This window comes from Odontesthes bonariensis, chromosome 1, assembly GCF_027942865.1.
Source record: "Odontesthes bonariensis isolate fOdoBon6 chromosome 1, fOdoBon6.hap1, whole genome shotgun sequence".
NCBI classification, from domain to species: domain Eukaryota; kingdom Metazoa; phylum Chordata; class Actinopteri; order Atheriniformes; family Atherinopsidae; genus Odontesthes; species Odontesthes bonariensis.
In genome coordinates this window covers 16196827-16218993 of record NC_134506.1, presented here as the reverse complement: position 1 = coordinate 16218993, position 22167 = coordinate 16196827, and the positions used below count along the sequence as shown (strand labels likewise).

General features: G+C 41.2%; 1 protein-coding gene across 7 annotated transcripts in view; it reads right to left on the bottom strand.

Moving 5' to 3' along the window:
• Positions 1-1708: 1708 nt before the first annotated feature.
• The window catches only part of baz2ba (bromodomain adjacent to zinc finger domain, 2Ba), a 65749-nt gene continuing 45290 nt past the window's right edge, over positions 1709-22167 (bottom strand). Inside the window, exons 11-38 of one of the 7 annotated variants that reach the window (XM_075485612.1) lie at positions 21977-22037; positions 21748-21856; positions 20835-20936; positions 20051-20273; positions 19470-19562; positions 16659-16720; positions 16297-16362; positions 15522-15587; positions 15281-15325; positions 14970-14996; positions 13070-13135; positions 12599-12739; positions 11990-12244; positions 11493-11716; positions 10918-10992; positions 10608-10839; positions 10451-10513; positions 9816-9960; positions 8708-9528; positions 8368-8620; positions 7986-8141; positions 7606-7766; positions 7164-7492; positions 6477-6612; positions 6248-6394; positions 5700-6001; positions 3372-3515; positions 1709-3214 (exon numbers count right to left, since the gene is read on the bottom strand). In XM_075485612.1, coding sequence (XP_075341727.1) covers positions 3058-3214; positions 3372-3515; positions 5700-6001; positions 6248-6394; positions 6477-6612; positions 7164-7492; positions 7606-7766; positions 7986-8141; positions 8368-8620; positions 8708-9528; positions 9816-9960; positions 10451-10513; positions 10608-10839; positions 10918-10992; positions 11493-11716; positions 11990-12244; positions 12599-12739; positions 13070-13135; positions 14970-14996; positions 15281-15325; positions 15522-15587; positions 16297-16362; positions 16659-16720; positions 19470-19562; positions 20051-20273; positions 20835-20936; positions 21748-21856; positions 21977-22037 — 4661 coding nt within the window. In that variant the 3' untranslated portion in view covers positions 1709-3057. The remainder of the gene's footprint in view (positions 3215-3371; positions 3516-5699; positions 6002-6247; positions 6395-6476; positions 6613-7163; positions 7493-7605; positions 7767-7985; positions 8142-8367; positions 8621-8707; positions 9529-9815; positions 9961-10450; positions 10514-10607; positions 10840-10917; positions 10993-11492; positions 11717-11989; positions 12245-12598; positions 12740-13069; positions 13136-14969; positions 14997-15280; positions 15326-15521; positions 15588-16296; positions 16363-16658; positions 16721-19469; positions 19563-20050; positions 20274-20834; positions 20937-21747; positions 21857-21976; positions 22038-22167) is intronic. The other 6 variants (XM_075485692.1, XM_075485944.1, XM_075485778.1 and 3 more) reach the window with 6 other exon arrangements.

The window sequence follows — 22167 nt, the reverse complement described above, 5'->3', positions numbered from 1 at the left end:
AGATGTCGCATCGATTTCGACCTCCAATACACAAACCCGCCTCAAAGGTTTGCTTTGTTAAACATTTGTGTTTACTTCATAGACTGTTGAAAATGGAACAAGTCAGGACTGAGATACTGAGTTACAGCCTTAATTCGAGTTTCCCCAGAGTTCTCCTCCTTTTATTTTTAGTTTCCTTGATAAGTTGTCTAAATTACCAAGTTTCCAAATGTTATGAATGCAGCATAAGCATCTGAGACTTGAGCTCTGATGCTGCTGCTATAACAACTAAAATGAAGGTTGTTTTTTCAGTTCCTGACTCCGTCCATATCTTTAGCATTTGATTAATTCCCAGGTGAATATGTTTCCCTGTAGTCCGACTAACTCACGATGATGTGATGACAACGACCTTACCTGTGAGCGTGGCCATTTTATATGTGCAAATGTACTTTTCCTGAGTACAGTTTTGAGGAACATTTTCTATACTTAACTTTATGTTTTATTCTGGGTTTGTTAATATTCATCTTTTACTTCACCTTAGAAGGGAAATATCTTTTAAATTTGATTTAAAAAAACCAAAAAAACTGACTTACTGATTATTCTTAATAAAATTGAAGACCAGTTTGATCTTCCTTTTCAGTCTACATTTAATCAAAATGTGAATTTCTTTAGATCTCAAATCTTTTTGCTTTTGTGCTCCAACAAACACAACAGGTAAAGTCTCATTTAACCTTGAGCGATATTAGTGAAGTGAAGTGAAATTTATTTATATAGCACTTTTCAGCAACAAGGCGATCCAAAGTGCTTTACAACACAAAAACATACAGATATTAATAAAAACATGTCAGTTTGCATAATGTTTGGATGTAGCTCCGACATATTTTTGATGATCACCTGTACCCCTGTCATGCTGATGTTTTTTCTCATCATTTATGTTTACCATTTTACTTTTGGAAGTAGTATTCCTTCACTACACGCTTTAGAAAGGCTTTGGAATAAGGTTTTCAGCTTCAATTTTTGGTACCAGTCTCGACATCTGTAAGATCATTGATGATCCTTCTGTGACCTTAAGACACTGAAGTTAGGGGGAAAAAACGTGCTTTCACTTGTCTTCCCCTGCTGTATGTGTCATGGTCTGTGAGTCTTTGTGTTTTGACTCTGCTTTTTGAATTCTTGGCGTTTTCCCTCGTTCCAGTTTTCCACTCCATCATCTGTTTACCTCTTGCTCTTTAGTTACCTTGCCTCCTGTTTTGTATTTTAAGAGTTTGCCCTCATGAGTATTAAGGTCTGTTTACTTCCTGGCTTGAGGTTAATGATTGCTTTACCTGCTCCCCGTTTGTAATCCACTCAGTATAAACTCTCCAGGTTTCCCTTTGTTCAGTGCCAGATCCGTGTCACTGCTCGCCTCAGTCAGTCAGTCATGTGTTTTAATTAGAGTTTCATTTTCTCGCTAATCCTTATTTAGTTCCTTGCTCTTCCAGCCTTGGCAGCATCTTTAGTTAATCATATCAATAAAGTCACCCTTTCTATTGCACGAGAGTCCTGCATTTGGGTCCCTTTTCCCCTCCTTCAACTCCAGACGTATTTTGTGACAATACGCATGCTGATGTATCATTTTTACTGAGAAAGAATAAATGAGGATTAACCTGATTTGCCTTTTTTTTTTTTTTTTGTCTTTTATAAATACAGAATTACAGGGTGGAACTGAAATAAAACAAGTTTAAGTCACTTACGTTGAAAAACATCCTTTTAATAGGTCCGTGCCACACACTAGTGAAAAATAAAGCTCCTACAAAAGAATGATACTTTTATTCCACAATATCTTAAATAAAGTAACTTCAAGTACTTTTGACTTGGGTACAAAAAAATCTAGCTGCCTCCATCAGGCCACAACACACAGCAAGGTTCAACACAGTGGTTACAAATGGCCTTAGGTCCTCTGTACTGTGGCAGATTACGAGGAAATGCATTATGGAAGCATAACTGAATGCTAGTTGCTCCTTCTTCTTTTTTTTTTTCTCTCTGCTATGGTGAGGAATGATTTCTGTGTCACTGTCCAACTTTGGAGGCCTTTTTGGATTGAAATCATATAAAAAAAAAAAATAATCGTCATAAGAATGAAAACTAAAAACAAGAACATCCCCTACATGCCCCTGTTGGAAGGGTAGGCACTACCAAGATTAAGGATACCACAGTGTTTGCAGAGGATATGTATATACTGTACAAACAATATTTATGATAATGTTTTCATCACGTTCACTAAAATAGAATGCTACAATCATTCTAAGGCATAAACAATATCTTAATATTCTTAAACAATTTTTACACATCGTTCCAAACAAGACATAATATTGACATTAATAAACAGTATATACACATGAATCACCGTAGTCTAACTGTTCCTCTGCGGTTCCTGTAAATAAATGCAGTTTTACAGTTTGAACAAATGAATACAGTCCTCAGATGCCCCAAAGCACTGAACAGTGTAAACAGTTTTTTTTTTTTTTTTTTGTTCTTTTTTTCTTTCTTTCTTTCTTGGCTTTGTTTGATATTTTGGAGAAAAAATTATAACACAAAGACACATTCCTTTTCTTTTAATTCAAAGCAGTTCAGATGATTCCTCCTTTTCATAGAAAATTAAGTGGACCTTGATTCATAAATAATTATTACAAAATTAAATACATTCACTATAATACGATTAAATAACAAAAGACTATTTACAGGTAGTGGAAAGTATTCTAACGCAGATACATCAGTGACATTTGAGGATTCATTCAGTGCAGTGTTCTGAGACAGGGAACTGTATTGCACTAGGACACCCCGTTTCTCTGGGACTCTTTGGGGCTTTTATCCCTGTTGTAATAAATCCAGCGCACCTCATGTAACAACTTATTTTTTCATTCTTTTAAAATATGTTTGGAGGTGACGCCTCTCCTAAGCACACCGCGGGTTCCCTAGTCGGGGGTTGACTTCTTCACGCAAAGCCACGACCGCCATCAGAGAACAGGAATAAAATCAAAACCAGGTGCTCCGATATGAAAAGTTGTATGGGTCCATGGGGAGAGTCCGAACAGACTTTTAGTTTGTTTGTTTCAGAAGCTCAGTCCAGCGCTTCTCGAAGAACTTCCTCATGTTATGACCGGCTCGACCAATGTCTGAATTGTCTTCGTTGAATTTTTCGCAGTTATCAAAGACCAAGTTGACATCGATGATGAAAGTCTCCAGGTTTTGATACCTAAAACAAATTAAAAAAGTACTTTAGGTCATAAAGTAAAAACCTGCATTGTTCTGAGCTTTCACTGCCACATAGACACCACTCTGACTTCAATCTGTGTGCGAGGGCCCTGAATGCTGTGGCAGAAAGAGAGGAATCAGAAGCGATGGGAACTCACTGGCTGCTCACAAGCTTCTCACGTATGGTGGAGAAGTCCATCGGTTTCTTGATGACCTTCCTGTAGCCGGGGACCGATTTCAGGTTGACAGGTGTGAGGAAAGGCCATGCATCCTGATGTCGCTCCAACTCTGCTAGAAGTACTCTATCGGACACAATCAGACAGACGAGAATCTGACTTTATGCGTGGAAGAAAAGGCCTCTGGATTTTACTGACTCCTCAGCTCTAAATAACCAGCTTCTTTCAGCTCAGTGTTTTGTCTTTAAAACCCATAGTTTGATCGATTTTTAATAAAAAAAAATGTTTAACAAAAAGTGTTTAGAACTAAAAAACTAAAACCAGAAGAAAAATCTAATTGCATAATCTTGCTCCTCTGAAGTTTATCTGAGAAAGCAGTTTCAGTGAAGACTTACTAAATATACTCTAAGACAGTGTTTCCCAACCGGGGGTACGCGTACCCCTAGTGGTACGCGGAGGTACTGCAGGGGGTACGTGGCGCACAGGGATTTTTTATTTTATTTTTTTTTTTAACAAAGGAAGATTATTTTGATTTAGTATTTATACTATTTTGGTTAATTATTTATATTTCAAGAAAATATTTTGTATTCTTATGTTGAATTCAACTGAGGTTAAAAAAGAGAGAGAAAGCCTGAGAATTTTATGTTCAAATTAAGGATATTAAATAAAATGATTTTCATGTAATAACCACTGTGTTGCTCTATTTTTGGAGAATCATCGCACGCGTTGTACGTGTGAGGGGGTACTCGTGGTGTGACAAGAAGGCTCAGGGGGTACTCAGGCCAAAAAAGGTTGGGAAACACTGCTCTAAGATAAGGGAAGAGAGATGCTTCTTTTTCACTTCAAGCCAGTGTCAGTAACCTGCTTTTTGCCCAGTTTTATTTTTTCCAACATTTCTGTGACTCCTCCTGTCCCACTGAAGTTGAAGCAGCTGTCCGTTTAATCTCGTCATTCATAGAATCAACATCAAGGCACAAATCTGAGCCAATTATTATGGGAAAAAAAAGAAAAGCTTACGTCTGTAGAGACATTAAAATCACAGTTGGGTATCAGTTTGTTAACGGAGGAGCTTCTTTAGCCTTTAGCCTGTCATCGGTATACAGATACAGACGGTGATCACAGCTGATGTCGTGGATTCATCGTCAGATCAGGTTTAAAGTTTAAACTTTGTGCTTCTTTACAACACTTGGATTTGATGACATTTAGGCAGCTATCAACCAGTTCCCCTCTAATGAAACATTTTCCGTACATTACTGCTGAAATGAATCAAACTAATCTGGATGAAGTTGTGTGATGCGAACTGTGTGATGATTGAGGTGAATATTTCTGAGTGAGGATAACTGGTGCAGCTGAAACTGGACAAAATATACTTTAAAAGTTTAAATGTAGTCATTCAATGCTCCTAAGCTAAATATTTAAAAGGCAAAAGTAGGTCAGGTGTTAGATAGGCAGAAAAATTTCATCTTCACTTGCTGCCACCTGCATTTACACCAGTCAGGTTACAGCTGAATAAATAAATACATTCAAATAATGTGCTTTATACAGACGAATTTTACCAAGATACCAGCTTTATCCATGACAGAAGAGTTAGCCACGATGCAGATGAATGAGTAGACAACACAGACTAAAAATGTAATATTGTAACTTATTGACTAATTCCTGTTTTTAAGATTAAATGTCACGGTCTCCACTGGCACACAACACAATCATAACTCCAGCTCCACTAACAAAAACTGGTGGCTCTTTCCTTGCTTTAACCATTAAGAGTATTGGAGACCTGTCAGTCATGGCTTTTTACATTTCTTTTTTTTTTTCACTTTTTGGCTACCAACAAATGTACTTAACTAAGATTGAACATACTCAGAATAGTGTGAACAGAACAGCTTTTTCTGGAACTGAGGGTTTCTTGCTCATTGACTCAGAGTTCAGGGTTTAGATGTCAACTTTGTTCAACTTGATTTCTGAAACAGACCTCCAACTGTGTAAACAGTGTTTGCTAACAGGCTTCTCTTAAAGCTTAGAGTTTTATTATGATTTCACCTTTGTTAGTGATGCCCACAAGCAGCCAAAAAATTGGCATATGTTTTAAAGCCAAATATAAATTAATATCCTGAAGTATATAAAATAAGACTTTATTCATAACAAAACTACCAGAGATTTCAAGTTTTAGTTACAACAGAAGGTGTAAGCACATCAGCTCGCTGTAGTTTTGTGAAACAACGGCAGCCACTGTGCAAATATTCTAAGAGGGCGATACATAACAGAAGAATTCAACAAAGAGACAAGCACAAGCATGCCGGAGGCACATACCTGCATAATCCCAGATCCCTGTTGTTGTCTCTAGCCGTCTTGGCTCTCTTTACATACACAGGGTTCGCCTGATTGGCCAGTGTGAGAGCAGGTGAACTCTCCTCTGCTTTCCTCTTCCTGCTGGTGTCTTTCGCTCCTTTCTTGGGCGTGCTGCTGGCGCTGGCTGAGTCGTCCTCCGACACTTCCACAGTACCCGTCTGTTTCCCGTTCTTCTTCGCCTCTCCGCCTTTCTTACCTCCTCCTCCGCTTGAGGCTACTGGTTTGGCTGGAGGCTTTTTGCTTTTAGGCGATGGACCACTTGCCTGTAAAGCAATAAATAATTACCTTGGGTTAGGTGCGATTTAAATGTGATCATTTATTCTTCTAATTAAAAAATGATAAATAAGCCTTAAAACTGCTGGAGTATTTCCCATTGGCAGGTTTAATTAAAGCATATCTTCATGAGGTTAAATATACATAATATAAGAGAAGATGGTGGGAATCAAACTGAAATAAAAAAAAAATAAAGTAGGACTGATTTGATTGTTTCTGGTGACAGTAAATGATACCTTGGAAATGCAAGCTGGGCAGTACCAGTCTCCTTCTGGGATGCTGGTGATCTTGGGCTTGTGACAGTAAGTGTGGCAGCCTTTGTCACAGCCATCACACAACAGGAGCAGGTCCTCATTATCCCCCTTCTTGCATATCTGACAGTACTAAAATAAAGAAAGTGCATTTTAGACCACAAGCACACCCTTACTTAACAGTTTATTTTCAATCTCTGGAATATTTTCTTACCACTTTCATGATGGACCTCTCCCAGGCGATAGACTTCTGTAGTTGCTGGATACACATGGCCAGCTGGGCAGCACTGCGCACTTCACTCAGGGCCTTCCTCCATACCTTCATTCCGTGAGCCACCTCCTCCTCGCCACTGACATAGGACAAGATGATGAAAATCAGAAAATGTACATGTACCTATGAAAATGTGGACTCATTTACACACTATCAGTCCAGTATCAGTTGAACCAGTTGCCAAGAAGACAGCAGATCATTAAGAGCTCCAGCAGTGAAGTGACAGGCATGAGGATTTGAGGGGTGTAGGGTGCTGAGGAAAGGTACACACCGATTTTGTCATATAAAGGGGATGCTCATGCAGGAAGAGTAAGTATATACTGTTTATTGGGAGCCTTAAGTATGCCCATAATTGAGGTTACACAACACCATGCAGATGACTGGAGGGAAAAAAAAAACAAAAAAAACAATGCCAATAAACAAAGAAACTCAGTGGAGCCCCTACCACCCAAAGAACTGCACAAGACCAAAAAAAAAACACAAATGCAACAAGCTCCCAAAAAAATCTGCTGTGAAAGCCAAAAAAAAAAAAGATCCTCTTTTGAGAATATGGGAAACATAAAGCACACACAGAGAGAGGAAACGGTCTTAGTGGAAGAGTGGGGTGCTTTGGTTGGAGAAATGACCTACCCTTCCCTGTCAGCACTAGTGGATGGGGCGGGGGCAGGGACAGTGACCGTACCCACATTATCCAGCCTGATCTGAATGGTGGTACCTAAGGGGCTCCTCAGGTACCTTCTCTCGATGTTGCGCTCCAGATCAGCCAGACGTGTCACTGCTATGTCCAGGGGGTTGTCCGGGTGACGTATCACCCCGCCCTTCTCCCCGCGGTCCTCTGGATGCTCCCTGGAGTCCTTTTCTGCCGCGCCTCCTGTTGCTGGTGTTGATTTGGTCAGGGGCTTGTGTTCGTAGTACACCAAGTCTTCCCGCTCAGACTGCGGGTCCGGAAATGTCCAGCCCTGGGAAAGAAATCAGCTGTTAAATCATCCGACATCCTGCCGCTCAACATGTTTAAAACTCTGCTCACAAAACGTATAGGGAGAGCATTAATGTGCATGTGTTGCCAACTCACCTTGACCTGCAGGCTGGCTGCAGTGACTTTCCTCTCAAGTTCCTCCACCTGCTGCAGCACAGCAATGTCCATTTCCATGGCCTGCTCCTCCACACACCACCCCCGCACTGACTCCACACTGACCTGACTCTCCTCCAACTCCCGGAGCTCGATCATAGCCACTAGATGAATCACATGACAGATATCAGTCAGCCATAGAGTCAAAACACAAACACACTCACTGATGCAGGAAAAAACAAAAGCAAGGACGGCAAACATTTACTCATGCAGTTCGGCTATAGTTCTCGCAGGCTGTTGAGGGATAATCAAGGACAGCACAGAAACTGCAACTATTACTCGTACAGAGAATATGTGTTCAGAAAACCTAATGCAAGACTTACCATCTTTGTGTTTGGTGCAGACCTGAGGGATGATCTCCAAATATTTCTGCACCTGCCTCTGAAGGCCCTTCTCTCGGATTCCTCGGCTGTGCAGGGCATTGACTAGAGACCTCAGCTCTGCGATGTCAGACACCCGCCACCAGCCTGTGAGCATCTCTGAGGAGATGAGGACAGATCGGCATGTTAGGCACAGGACACTGAACTGATCGATGTAAAAAGGTATCTCAGTCGGACTATATCGGCAGAACAAAAAAACGACTGATCCAATTATCTTTAGCAAAAGACAGGTTTATATTTTCAGAAAGGTGGTTGCTTTCGGATGACAAAATGATATTTCACCGAGGCCTCTGCCTAAATCACTTGGAGTATTTTTGTCACTCACCCTCAGGGATGGGCCGAGGTGTGGCGTGGTCGAGGGACTTTGGCATCTCCAAGGCAGGAGAGGGCATTGAAGAGCTTTTCTCAATGCGAGGTAAAGGTGATTCACTCTTACTTGAGACGCTTGCAGCTGTGTTGCCCTCCAGAGAGTGACCTGGCATGGGACTGGGGCTGCTGCACAGAGGCAGGCTGGGACTTATCATACCACTGGGCCAGCTTCCAAAAGAAACTCCTAGCAGTGAGCCACCTGACTTCACCTGGGGGAAAAGAGGATAAACAGCTGGTTATATATGGTAGGAGCTGGAGAAGAGCAGCTGTGTGTCTATTCCAGCCACCAGCCTCACCTGCAGGGCCGAAAGTGGGTAGTTGAGGAGGCCAGCTGGGTGGTGTGGGCTGGCAGAGGCAGATGCAGCAGAAGGGGTGAGAGGGAGGGCAGGGGACGGAGGTGGGGACCTGGGTCTGCCTGGGGTGGAGGATGCCTGAGGAGACCCACGAGGTGCTCCTGGCGGAGTGGTGGTGAGTGACGCGAGGTCACAGGGGTTTCGAGGGAGCAGACTGAACCAGTGTCCGCTCCTCTCCGTTAGGACTCTGAGCAGCTGGTCGCTGGCTTGGAATGAGAGGAGTGGAGATGGAGCAGGGGATGAGGTTGGAGGAGTGTTCCCTGGGCTTTCGGGAGGAGCTGGCAGGCTGGGGAAAGATAAAGAGGCTGAAGCTGGGGGAGGTATGTTTGCAGTGTAATTAGTGGTCACCATGGAGGGAGTAGTTGCTGCCACCGGCTCAGGAGTATTGTGACTGGGGGAGGACGATGTTCCTGTGTTTGAGGCGATAGGATTGCCCATGGGACTGCCATTTTGTCTCACGTGGGGTCTCTCCTTATCCTCTGCCTTCACAGACTCTTTGCTGGCATCCTTACTGAGGTCTCGGAGCGTGCACAGTTTTGAAACACAGCCTGGCTGCTGGTAGAAGAGAGACTGGGAGCTTTTCTTGCCATTGTGTTCCTTTTCCTCCTCTCTCTGCTGCTCCAAGCTTGGTGTTCGAATGCTCTGCCCATCGTGGCTGGCAGATTTCTCCTTCTGCAATTCAATATCCTGTGGTTCCTCCTTTACTTTGACCTCCTCTGCTGCTCTTCTCCTTCTCTGCCGCTCCTCCTCCAGTTCCTCTGGAGCTGCAGAAAAATGTGCAAGCAAATTAAAACTGAGCACTAAAAATCATCACATTTTTTTTTAGACTTGCTAGTGGAAGATAAGCAGAGCTGTGTTATTATCACAGTTTACAGATGCAATCTCTAATTAGTCTTTAAGAATTAAGATCAAGTAAAACATAGTCAGCACTTTTCACACTACCAAAAACAGCTAAATGATGTATTTATAACAGTTCCTCCTTCATCTTCCCCCCCACAGGCTGCTTTCTAAATTTTTTTTTTCCAGTGAGGGTTTGTTGAACTGAAACTACCTTCTCCACTCTCCATGGCTTCGATGAAGACCCCTCCACAGTGGGGTAGCACCCAGTACCGGCGGCGGTACCGGTCCTGTCCGTACATCATGCAGCGGAGAGAGTGGGATATCTCAAAAAGCTTTCTCCTGGTCTGATGATGTTGCTGCAATTATATAAAACACACACTATGATTCCAAAAGACATTCACACAACAAATCACATCTAAGTTGCCTAATGTTCTTTATTACCACTGTGATATAATGAGCACTGCACACTATGCTAATGAGGTAATTTATTAAGCTAATTAATGCTTTCATTAGCAAACAGCCTATGTCAGCACACATGTTCATATAATGTACAAAATTCCTGTGTGTTTTCAACACACGCTGAATTAAAGCTTTTTGCAGCTATTTTGAGAAAATGGGCTCATAAATATAGGTTTCACAAATTCTCTCACGGGAGGATGATACCAATCAATAATACTCTGTGTTTCTGTGTCTTTATAGTCACTTCTCCAGGAGGCTTTTTTAGTCTCACTGTGTGTTCTGCATGCATTCACATATTAGCAGCAAAGGCTTTATTTTACTGATGCTTTAAACATTCCTGTTAATGGTAGTTAGCTTTGTGAAAACACATGGTAACGAAGAGAATACCTTGGCTAATTTCTCTATTTGCTTCTCCAGCTCCTCAACACTGGTGGCCTGGTCGACATCATCCTGATGGGACGCAACACACACGGGACACATTTGTGAATCACTGCACGAGGTCTCTTTTGATAATGTTTGTTTAGATGGGTCTTTCCTTTTTTACCTCATCATATGTCTCCAGTTTTTTAACCTTTTTTATTTCTTCTCCCTCCTCATCCTCCTCGTCCTCTGCCTGCTCGTCACTGTCGTCGTCGTCGTCATCCTCGTCTTCGCTGTCTCCACCCAGTTTTCTCTTGCGTTTGGCGGCAGAGGACGGCGTGCCGACGGAGTGGTTCTCCTCCACACCCATGCTGGCCTCCCTCCTTCCAGTTCGTTTGGCGTAAATGGTCCTCAGCCTGTGTAAACAAATACAGGTTCAGCATGACGATGCGGGGAAGGTTGGAACATTGCTTTTAAGGTTGAGGAAAACGTACTTCTTCAGTTTTCCCTCCATGATGACTTTGTCCTTCCTCATGTTCGCCATTTGATCCAGATTCTTGTCAATTTCACTGGAAGAGGAAGTGCAGTAAAGTTGTGCTGATGTTATTTTTGGTGAAACAAATAAACTGAGCAAAAGTTCAGAATGGCTGTTTCAACCCATGGGGAAAACTTGCTGTGAAGTAAATCTAATTTATCATGTAATTGCTGGTGTCACAAAGCACAAATTAATATTTGTAGTATCAAATCAAACTGGATGCAAATTACTGCTCCTACTGCAGCTTTATTAGCCGTTGCCCACGGCACCAATAAAACATACAACTATTAATTACTGATGAGTGGCTTGAAAAGTACATTTGCTACATTAATATATCTTTCAGTGTGTGGTTGCAGTTTATAAGTGTTAGATTTCTAATTCCTATGTTTTTCACATGTTACTCCAGAGAGAGATAAAGTGCTGCAGAGTACTTTATAACCAGCTGGCAATATGTCACTGAAGCAGAGGACATGAAGAGAAGTCAGCAGTGGTTAGTCTAACTTCCCACTTCTTCATTTTTGCTGCTTTTCCTACCTGATGACAGCTTTGCTGCAGGCCAGCTCATTGGCCAAGAACCCGAGAATTGAGGCCTTCTGGGAAGGCGTGTGAGCCTGGAAGGCTTTGGTCTTCAGGCTGAGGGCCAGAGGAGCCAGGTCTGTGTTGGCACAATAAGCTCCCATGTACATCTGTAGCACCTCAGAGACATTATCCCTATTGATGCCAACGTTGGTCAGGTGGTCTCCCAGCATTGTTTTTGTCTGATCAAGAAAGAGATAAGACCACTTAAGCTTTTTTTTTTCCTTCACAGTAACGGAAAAAGTTAAACCTTGAATCTAAAACCAAACATCATCACATTATAAGTTAACGTACAGAGGTATTAATGTCAAAGTACCAAATATCTGCTTACATTGAGGAGTAGTACATTTGAGATTATTAAATAAATTATTCCGTGCCCCTTTTTAAATATGATATCTACATATGTTGTTTTTTTATGTCTGATTAGTGCCATATGTAGTGTATGCATTGCTCACCTTTTGTCCAGCTGGCAAACCGGGATCACACACTGCTAGAGAGAGCAGTTTGACCAGAAGGTCTTGAACTTGGCCCATGCTATCCCCCACATTGAGCAAGCCCTCCTGTAGCATTCCCAGGGTGGGCACGTCCACATTCAAATCGAGTCCCAACACTTTCCCAAAGCCTCGCAAGAAGTGCATCAGCATCAGGCAGTCCGACACAGCCCGTCCAGGAAGGATGAGACCAGGAATCCGGGAGAACTCTGGGAGAGCCTGGACACAGGAAAGTAGGTAAAGCTTGGATTTAAAGCTGTTTTCGTTGTTGTTCGGTGTTAATGTGAGATAAACAGAAAGGCATCTGGAAGAGCTAAAACTTTTTATTCAAAACAACTATGTAAAAAAGCAAAGAAGCTTTTGGGTCACTCATTCCAATTCACAGCAAAAACAGCTTATTTTCTACATTTTGTAATGCTTTTCTTTAACCACTTGGGGGCACACATTCCCATATAAAAATGTTCATGAACATGTGGTCTTATACTGACACAAGAAAATGTTCAACTAGCTACAGTACCAATACTACAACAACTACTAGAAATAACAACAATAACAATGATAATACTGAACAACCTTGTGGTCTGACAGACACATATCTTCATTTGGCTTCTTCAGCTCCCTTGCTATCTCCAGCTCCAGCCGCCGTTGCTCCAGTTTACGCTCTTTATTCAAACGCTTCTCATCCCTTTTCTCCTGCCGCAAGCGTTCACGCTCCTGGAGAGTCCAAAAATTCAAGGGAACATTAGGGAAGCAAAGAAAGTGTATGCATTTGCATGTGTGTGAAAAAAGACAAGAAGGTTTATTTGACTTTGCTGAGCAGTGTTAGAATTCAGCCTAATGCTGCTGCGCATTCAAAGGAAAAGTGCTGGAGGGCCAGAATCTTTTCATTTGGTAAGAGTGCAGAAAAGAAAAATGAGGGAAGAGAGTGCACGAAAAGGAGAAAAAGCAGCAATCCATAGAAGGAATAATGGCTCTGGCCCGTTTTATGGAGTGGACTGCGTGAACGTGTGTGTTTCTGCATTCACTTGTGTGCATATGGACTACCTCTGCTTTCTTGCGAGCCTCAACAGCCTTCATCAGCATTACATGTTGCCTCCTCCTTTCCCTCTCCTAGAGTGGCACAAAACAGACGCACATTAACACGCACACACTGCACATACAGCTCTCAAGGTCGACTAAGCTGATTATGTATTAATGTACAACTGTGATGCACAAAATTCAATAAAGGGCACCATATCGGAACAAACACAAAACGATGCTTCACATGTATACACTTTCACATGTATGGTGGAAGCATAAGTGAAGAGTACAGTAGTACAATGACAACCAAAAAGCGACACATAGATGCGATACAAAGTAGATGTGATGACAGGCTCAAAAAAGAGAAGCAGCTGAAATCGGTGACGGCGCCTCTAAACTAAAGCTGACACAACAAAAGCAACAAAATGCTGGTTCCCACAAGTCATCTGACATGCCACACTGGCATTATAATCAAAATAAAAAATTCTATTGAGTGATTCAAGGCTAATGTTTATTTGACACATAATTCCAATAATATTTGGTGAGCGGATGACAAAGAGGAATGGATAGTAAAGAGTAGCTACAAACTGAGCAGTTCCACTTCAGTGGTTTTGGCAGCTTAAGCATTAGCACAGTATGTGACTTCTGAGGATGAGACATCTATGTTGTTCTTTGGTGCATGATACACGGTCTACTGCAAAAGGGCACAGGAATCACTGGTGACTGACTATCATTTTTTTGATCTCTTTCGGTTTACCGCTCCACAGTATCAGACTGTCATTCCCTCTGTGATCCACCAGGAAGACACAATTGCTACTATTAGGGCTCGCCAAGGACATTTTCAGCACACAGAGACTAAAATGGGCTGTTTGTGTTTGTGTTTTGTCATCATGATAAACAAAACAAACTAGATGCCAAGTGCTCAAGTGTAACATTTCTTTGTCCTTATTTGTTAGATTCATCTACAAATGGAAAACTTAAAAACTGATATGAAGCCTCTGGCATTCAGCTTCTTCTTTTTTTTTTCCTTTTACAATTAATCAAAAACAATGACTGTAAAAGGTTTTTTATGACAATGATAAATATGATCATAAATATCAGCAGTATTTCATGCATCTCACTTCCGACCCCTTCGCTGTAATGATCTCAGTCCGGTGAGACAGATAGGCAGACCTTTAGATTCAGCTGCGACTGTGCATGAGTGAAAAGGGCTACAAGCAGGAGAGCTAGGCCAAAATAAAATGCTAAGTAGAACCATATTTGTCCCCATGGTGGAATTGATTATATTCTTGCTCTTCAGCAAAACAGATTAATGTTAAAGCAAAGACTGAGCTCAAACGGCGGGGAAATCAGCCCGGAAGCGTCTCCACCATGAAGACAAAATGACTCTCAGTAGCTGTTTTTTATTCTTTGTGCGGAGTGCAGGAACGGTGAGTGACAGAGAGGCTGGGATGGGGCAGGTTAAAGTCCAGCACTCTGTGGACTGCAGAACAGATGCACGGACGAACAGACACAAGCTCGATGTCCGGGCCGAAATAGTCAAGCACTCAAGGGTAACACAGGCTACTTGGATACAACAGTTAGACAATGTATGTGATGGATGGAAACTCCTCGAGCGCTCTTTCAGACAGTGAGTGTGGATTGGCTAGCAGTCTTTGCAATGCATTCTGAGTAGAAGGGGGAGGATGGGGGAGGGGGACAGAAGCTGCCTGGCCACCGTGACAGGGTCAGTTGTCCCTCAGGACGAGCAGATGGAGGCAGCATACTGACTCTTATTCTCTTTTGTTGGTTTTGCTGGAAAGCCATGCAGAAGAATGTAGTATGACAGCAGCCAGTGCTACACTTAATGCATTGCTATGACAACCATAACACAACCAGTTACACGATGCAGGTGTTAGATGTACAAAAATAAACATACCCATACCATATCTAGTCTATGCCTCTCCAACTCCTGGCAGAGAGAGTTGGCAAAATATTATGGAACAGAAGTAATATCCAACACCAATAAGCATGGGGTTTAATAAAGAGAAATACTGAAGTATGTCATTAAACAGATGTTTGATAATTAACCACATTCATACTGTACATACTCATACATGCCTGTATTTAAAGTCACTTACTCACACGCACACACAGGGCTGCAAATTCTTGTACAAGCAACGATCAAAGTAAATGGTTTAATTCAGTATGAGCTATTACATTCAAAAGTCTGAGGAAGTTGAACTGAATGCCTACCTGGTGTTTAAGAATCTCCGCCTGCTGTCTCCTCAACTCCTTCTCCTTGAAAGCAAGAACGAGATGATGAGGGAAAAATCAATATGCTTCCATAGTACCAATATCATGAAAATCACCCCCGAATGATGGAATTTCAGCCTTTTTTTCAAAGCAAGTTCAATTTTTTTGCCAGCCTATCAAAAATGGTTTAGAGTAACATGTGTATGACACATCTCAGGGTTTTATCTAAATACAAACGTACCTTTAAGCGCTTTTCAGCTTCCAATATTTTGGCATTAGCAGCTTCTTCTTTCTTTTTCCGTTTGGCCTGTGAATAAAGATTACAGTCAGGAATCGTTCTGATAACTATCAGTCAGGAGACGGACACATATCTGTCCGCCTTGCTTGACAGCTGTGTTGAACTTAAAACAACTCCTTTTTCGGTTTTCTGGTTTAGGCATAGATTTAATGCCCCGAACGCCAGTCAAATTTGTAAAACACAGAGAATGAATAATGTATCTCTTTAACGAGTAATTGTGAAAATTTTGAAGGCTCCTGTTAAGAGTGTCTTGCCAACCGTGTCAACTAAAAATTGATTTACTCCTGTTAAAACACTTTGAAGCTCCTGCAGTATAATTGCGTGTGTGTCGGCACATGTATATGTGTGAGTGGATGCATCGTGGGCTGTGTGTTTGTGTGGAAAACAGCACTTTTTTTTTTTTCCTCGACCCACTTATGCTAAACTGTTACTGTTGTCTGACGGAAAAAAAAAGAAGAAGAAAAAATGACTTTTCTGTCCAATTTAAATAAGGTCTGAAGAGGCAGCAACAGCCATTTTAATATTCAACAGCCGTCAACCAAGACCAATTTAGCATTAGTTCCATGTGGAATTATGCCTAAGAAGACGCAACTCCCTCCAATGCATGCTGCTGCTCAGTAATGAGCTTTAGGAAGATTAAAACACTATAGACTGAGAGGCTGTAGCTATCCAGGAATGTTCTGCATTATCAGAGGTGCAGTTGGATCAGATTCTCTACCTCCAAAATTTGCTGCGCTCTCAGTTCCTTCTCCATCCGAATCTGATGAATACGCTTGATCTTTTCCTGTAAAAAGAAAAACCCAAAACAAACAAAACATAATCTTTTAATATTTTAGACAGGGGCAAACATCCCCAGATGCAATCACTTTCCAAACGCTCCATTCCAGTAGGAGTGAGCAAAAAGACACAGCAAAGTTTCGAAGTACCAGTAATAATGGTAATTGAAAAGTAAGCTTAAGAGGATCACAAAACAAGCATTCAGCATTTTATGCAGTGTTGGCAGGGAATTTGTGTGTCGGGACAGTTAGATAAAAAAAAAAAAAACAGGGAAATAATCACACAACCGTAAAGAAGACCCACCTGCTGCTTGAGAATCTTGATATGCTCTTTCTGCTTCCGTCTCTCCTCTGCTGCCATGATAGCTGCAACAGTCAAATCAGTGTCATGTCAGTGTCCAGAACAAGGACCATCAAATGTTAGAGAATTACAGCTTTTAAGCTTTACCTATTCAAGGTGTCTTACAGGGATCAGAATGAATTTCATATGAGTGGCTGAGTTATTCACAGAAGAAAACTGACAACTAAAACAAGTCAAGAGTCCCAACAATCCCAACGCACACAGAAACGCTCATTAAAAGGACACATTTTTTACAGCGCTTTAAAGTAAAGTGCCTGATTCAATAAAACAATCTTGGTGCTTTCCTTGACTTCTCTTGGAACGCTGACCAACAAGTCACCAGTATTGTGAGGCTCAGCTTTTACCAGCTCTACTATGACCACAAATGTGGCCCTGACTCCGTCTAACTGTCTCACTCGGCTAATTAATTCAAAATGCAGCTGCAAGACTTTCACAGGTTCTGACTCACAGTCTCTGGTAGTTAAATTATAGGATTTATTTAAAAATGTTATTAATTTCTTCATCGTGACTTCTCCACTATTCTTCCCATTACGCCTAAAACAAAAGGTGACCGGGCATTACTACACCCAGAATCTGGAAGAGTCAACATTAAATCTCTTTTCCACATAATCCAGTGAGTTTAAACTAAATTTAACAACTCATCTTTTTCTCCTGCTTTTAGTTCTGTGCGAGGTTACACTTAATTTCTTTAAAAGCCTGTTCATCTATAATGATTAGGGGCCAGCTTTTATTCAGTCTCCTCTTTAATGTTCTTCCTCTTAAATCTTCTTTTGAGTATTTTTATGATTTTGCTTATTGTTTTATTCACTAATGTTTTTACTCTATTATGATGTGGTTATCATGTTGTGTTTTATATGTTTAAATGACATCATATGATACATAATCAAGTAAATGAGTCTACATTGTACTGATTTTGATTTAAATGTGTTACCTGAGTTTTATCTGAAAATGACCACAAAAAACCCAGCTTGTGATCAACTACATCAAGAGCTTTAAACAGATCAACAGCAAGTCTAAGGATGAAAAAAGTCATCTACAGCTGTACACTTGTGACTGGGTGTCGATCTTGATTCTATTGCCTGGAAGAAATTAACCTGACCAGTGATGGATAGTTAAGTTATTTGAGTTATTTATTTTGGAAATGTATGTTAAAAAAAAATAAATAGATCAAAGAATAACAAGAAACAGCAAAGAGACCATACCTTAATTTAGTAACAAGCATTTTCTCATCTAAATATTCATAGAATAGGAAACTAGTTTCACTTGTCTGAAGTTGATATGAGACTCTTTCAAAGACTTAAAGGTCTTCTGTGGTCTGGTGTCAAGGTTATTAGCCCCAAACTTGATTAAAGATGTAAAATATCTCTGCAGCCTGGCCTTCCTAATGAAGATACAGACATTCAAAGCCTTCTCAAAGGCACCCAACCTTTTAATATCACTCAACAAGGTGAATGTGGTAGAAGCCACTGTGGTAGAAGGCATTCAGTTTTTTACAGGAGATTTAACAAAATCCAATAAAGAGAGAAAGATGGGATGTATGTTTCTGCTATTTTTTAAAAGGACACAAGGTTTTGGTGTTGTCTAACTGTTTTACTAAGTACTTATAACACTGCTGTATCTGTTAGATTTTCATTCAGGGCATGGATAGGATTGGGAGCATCAGTGGTTGAAGCTGAAGTTTAGAACAAGTTTTAAATTACGGTCAGGTGTGCAGATGATCAAAAGCAGCCTGTAACCTGGGGGGTGGTTGGTTGACCATGAGGCTGATGGCATACAGCATGGTGTGCATAAAAACTGTGAATTCAGTGCAGAGTTGGAGACTAAATGCCATTTGTGTCCAAATAGCACTGGGACTAAAATCGATCCTTGAGGAACACATGAGGAACACATTTATCAATCAATGCCTTGAGGACCTGATGTGAAGTCATCAGCAACAACAGTTTGAACTCAGTCAGAGAGACACGATTTGAACCAGGTGGGAGAAAAAACATCAAAAGTCTCAAACAGAAAAGGGCTGTGAGCATCACAGTGTTGCTTTTTAAAATACGATATAACAACAACAGCCTCACCACATACTGTGCTATGATCATGACTGAAGGCAGACTGCTGTGTCTGAAGAAAATCATCATCATCATTTGGGACTGTGTAAGGAAAGGACGGCTCGGATACAGCGTGTGTCTTATTTGTTTGGGTCAAAATTGTGGCTCAAGGATTTCATACAGAGAGGCAAATAGTTTTTATATCACCTCCTCTGTCAATGAATATGAGCCCTTCCATATTAAAGAAATTTTCCCAGCAACAAAACTTGAATAGAAAAAAAAGAGATGCATGATGCATGTGATGTAAATGTTTAAATGTCTTGGTAAATTACACATTTCAGAACAAATGCTAGTTCTGGTTCCAGTTCTGAATTATGTGAGGGCTAAACAAGAGATTTTGATTTGACTTTGACTGATTGATTGATTGATTTGACTCTTCATTATCATGAATATGAATATAAAAATGTTTAACATCTGAAACCAGCAGCATGGTTGCAAAAAGATTAGAGCAGAAAGAAGATCAAAGCTGGTGCTTTAAAGCAAAGAAATCAGATATTACCCTAAATACAAACAAAGGCTGTGAGAGCAGCGCAAGTTCCTCAAAAGGTTCTGCTGGTCTTCATATTTTGCTCATTTAGATCAAAGTATTTTGGAGTGACAGACTGGCCAGCTGAATAACCTTCCCCAGCATGTTTACAGGCCCGTGCTCTTTTACCTTGCTGTTTGCGGGCTTCTTTGGCTGCACGCGCCTGTGCCTGCTTTTCCAGTTTCCTCATCAGTTTCATCTGGGCAGCCTGTCGAGCTATTTCTACACAGAGCGGAAAAAAGGCATTGTCAGTGAGAGACTACAGGAGAATACCAAAATGCTGCCATAGTCAGGCCTAACATATCTGATCATTCTTTAAACTTTTTATACTTAACTTCTACAAAAGTTTATCAATTAGCAGATGTGTTAAATATGTCCATCAGTATTAAAAGAGTCTGATATATGATAAAGTATTTTTGCAAGTGTAGACCCTTTTTGTTTATAGTGGTAGCTGTAAAGTTTTTATCGAGGGCACAGAAAAGGCGCATAAACATCCTAAAAGGCATGCTTAATTGTTTTGACAAAGCTCTACATCAGCCCAAATGTGCTGGATCTAACAAATAAGCATGATATAAAAGATGTTCAATATGCTAAATCGAATACATAAAGCTGCACTCCCTTCCTCCGCTTCTGCTGCCTGAATAATGACTGAGAGATTAATGGCACACTCTTATGACAAACACATTTCAGGGCTCATTTCCTTTGCTAACCTTGAGCTTCTAGTTTGCGCAGAAGCTTGACCTCACTGGGACTGGGACCCTCGGGTGCAAGTGGATCTCCCACGTTCGGGGGTCGTCCTTTCCTCCGTCGGTTGCTTTTGGCACCATCGCCTCCTAGCTGCCGCTCTGAATTTGGGGGACGACCCCTACGACCCTCCATCGCCAAAATGCGAGGAATGACGTCCTCTTCCTTTAACAGGCTCCACTGTAAACCCTGAAGAAAAAAATAGGTGGAAATGGAAATTTTGGGAGGGGCAGCAGACTTAATGACAAATTACTTGCTGATATATTCAATTTAACTGAGGAACAATGTGATGATTAGCTGGCCAGTCTATGATCTGACACTGAATAATATTTTTTCAATTAAACATCATAACATTATCTGTAAGACACAGAATAGCATTGACTAAACAGCAAGTTGAAATATAAATTATTAATCTATGATAAGCTCTATGCCTTCTGTTTCTCTGCCCTTCAGCACTGCACTGTATCTATCTATTTTTAACTTTCTAACAGTCCTTTTTCTACTTTATCTCTTTGCATCACAGACACATAACATGACATATATCACTGGTCACCTGTGGAAGTAATGTCAGCTGATTATTGCATTACTCCATGCACAGTGAGAGGTCTATGAACTAAGACTACTGAGGGTTTTGGTTGATTCCTATCCATGCCCTGACAGTGACGGCTGCATGAAGCTTAGCCTGCCTCTAGATGAAAAGATGAACAGGGATCAGGGACAGAGAGATAGAGAAAGATGAAAGGCAGTCACCTGGGGTCCTTCTCTGGCTTCATAGAAGTCACCAACCCTTATCTTTGCACTGAAGCTAAAATTATCTCGCGTGAGGCCATTTATTCCATTTCTGGATAGATACTACAGAAGAGAAAATAATAATGGTATTGGTTGAGGCAGGAAAAATAAAAATTGTGAAATTAGCGACATTGAAAAGCAACTGGGAGGCACTAGACTGAAGGGAGGCTATGGCTACAGTGCATCTGTGCGGAGGTAGTAATCATGATAAAAGCAGGGGGACAAAAAAGAGCAAAAGCTCTCAGGAGAGAAAAACGGTTCTGACCTTGGGACGCACAATTCAGGCTCTTTCTTATTTATCTGTGGCATTGCTGGTCTTTTACTGCCTGCTGACTAAGTTGCAGTGAGTGAATGCTACTGCATAGACTTTTTTTTTGGTGCGCTACTCGATTCAGAGAGAATTTGGACAATTGGGGTGGTTGAGCCTTTGATGAACACAGATGATCAGACCCAATACTATACTGTGCAAACGTAGCCAAAGTTGTGCATCCCAGAACTAATCATTAATCATGTTGGGGGGAGGGGAGAGGTGAAAAAAAGAGTGGCAGAAGAAGTGAATCTAAGAATATCATCTCTCACTATTAGGGTCATAGAAAGCAGGATGGGGGTGGGGTTGGAGTGCAGCTGAAGCAGTAGCATAGACCATATATAAAATCACTGACACACACACAAGCATTTCTGTGAGCAATGGGGAGGAGCAAGTTTGCAGTTATCAGAAAGAATATCCATAAATCAGAAAACATGCTGTCCAGTGTCCACAATGATTTCCTCTGTAATTCTTGTTACAAATTAAACTGCTCATCAGTTTGCCCACAAACACTTGCTGATGTGAGACTCAGTGAGACTAAAATGCAGCGCCGTGACACCAAAGTACCTTCATCACATCTGGGTACTGCCTCAGTTTCTTGCCACATGGGGCATAGTAGGCCACCTCGCCCTGCGGGCGTCCAGCCACTGATTTGATTCTGGTTTCTCTACGCCACCTAGGAATGTAAAAATAACAGCTGTTCACATAAACAGCTTGTACTGCATGCTACATGTTTATGACAGCAGCTCAAATTTCAGCATAATACACTTTCTTTTTCTTAGCTACTTGTACATACCCCAACTCCAGAGGTGCCATAAACTCCTTCTCATCCATCACCCTCTTCCTCTTCCCTAAGCCTGTGGAGAAACAGTTTAACCATCAATAATGCAGCATAAATTCACATATAAAGAGGTAGCAGACCAAGTCTGACATCTGATCAAATCTCATACCAAGCATCGAGATGCATAACTTCTTTTACTAGCATTA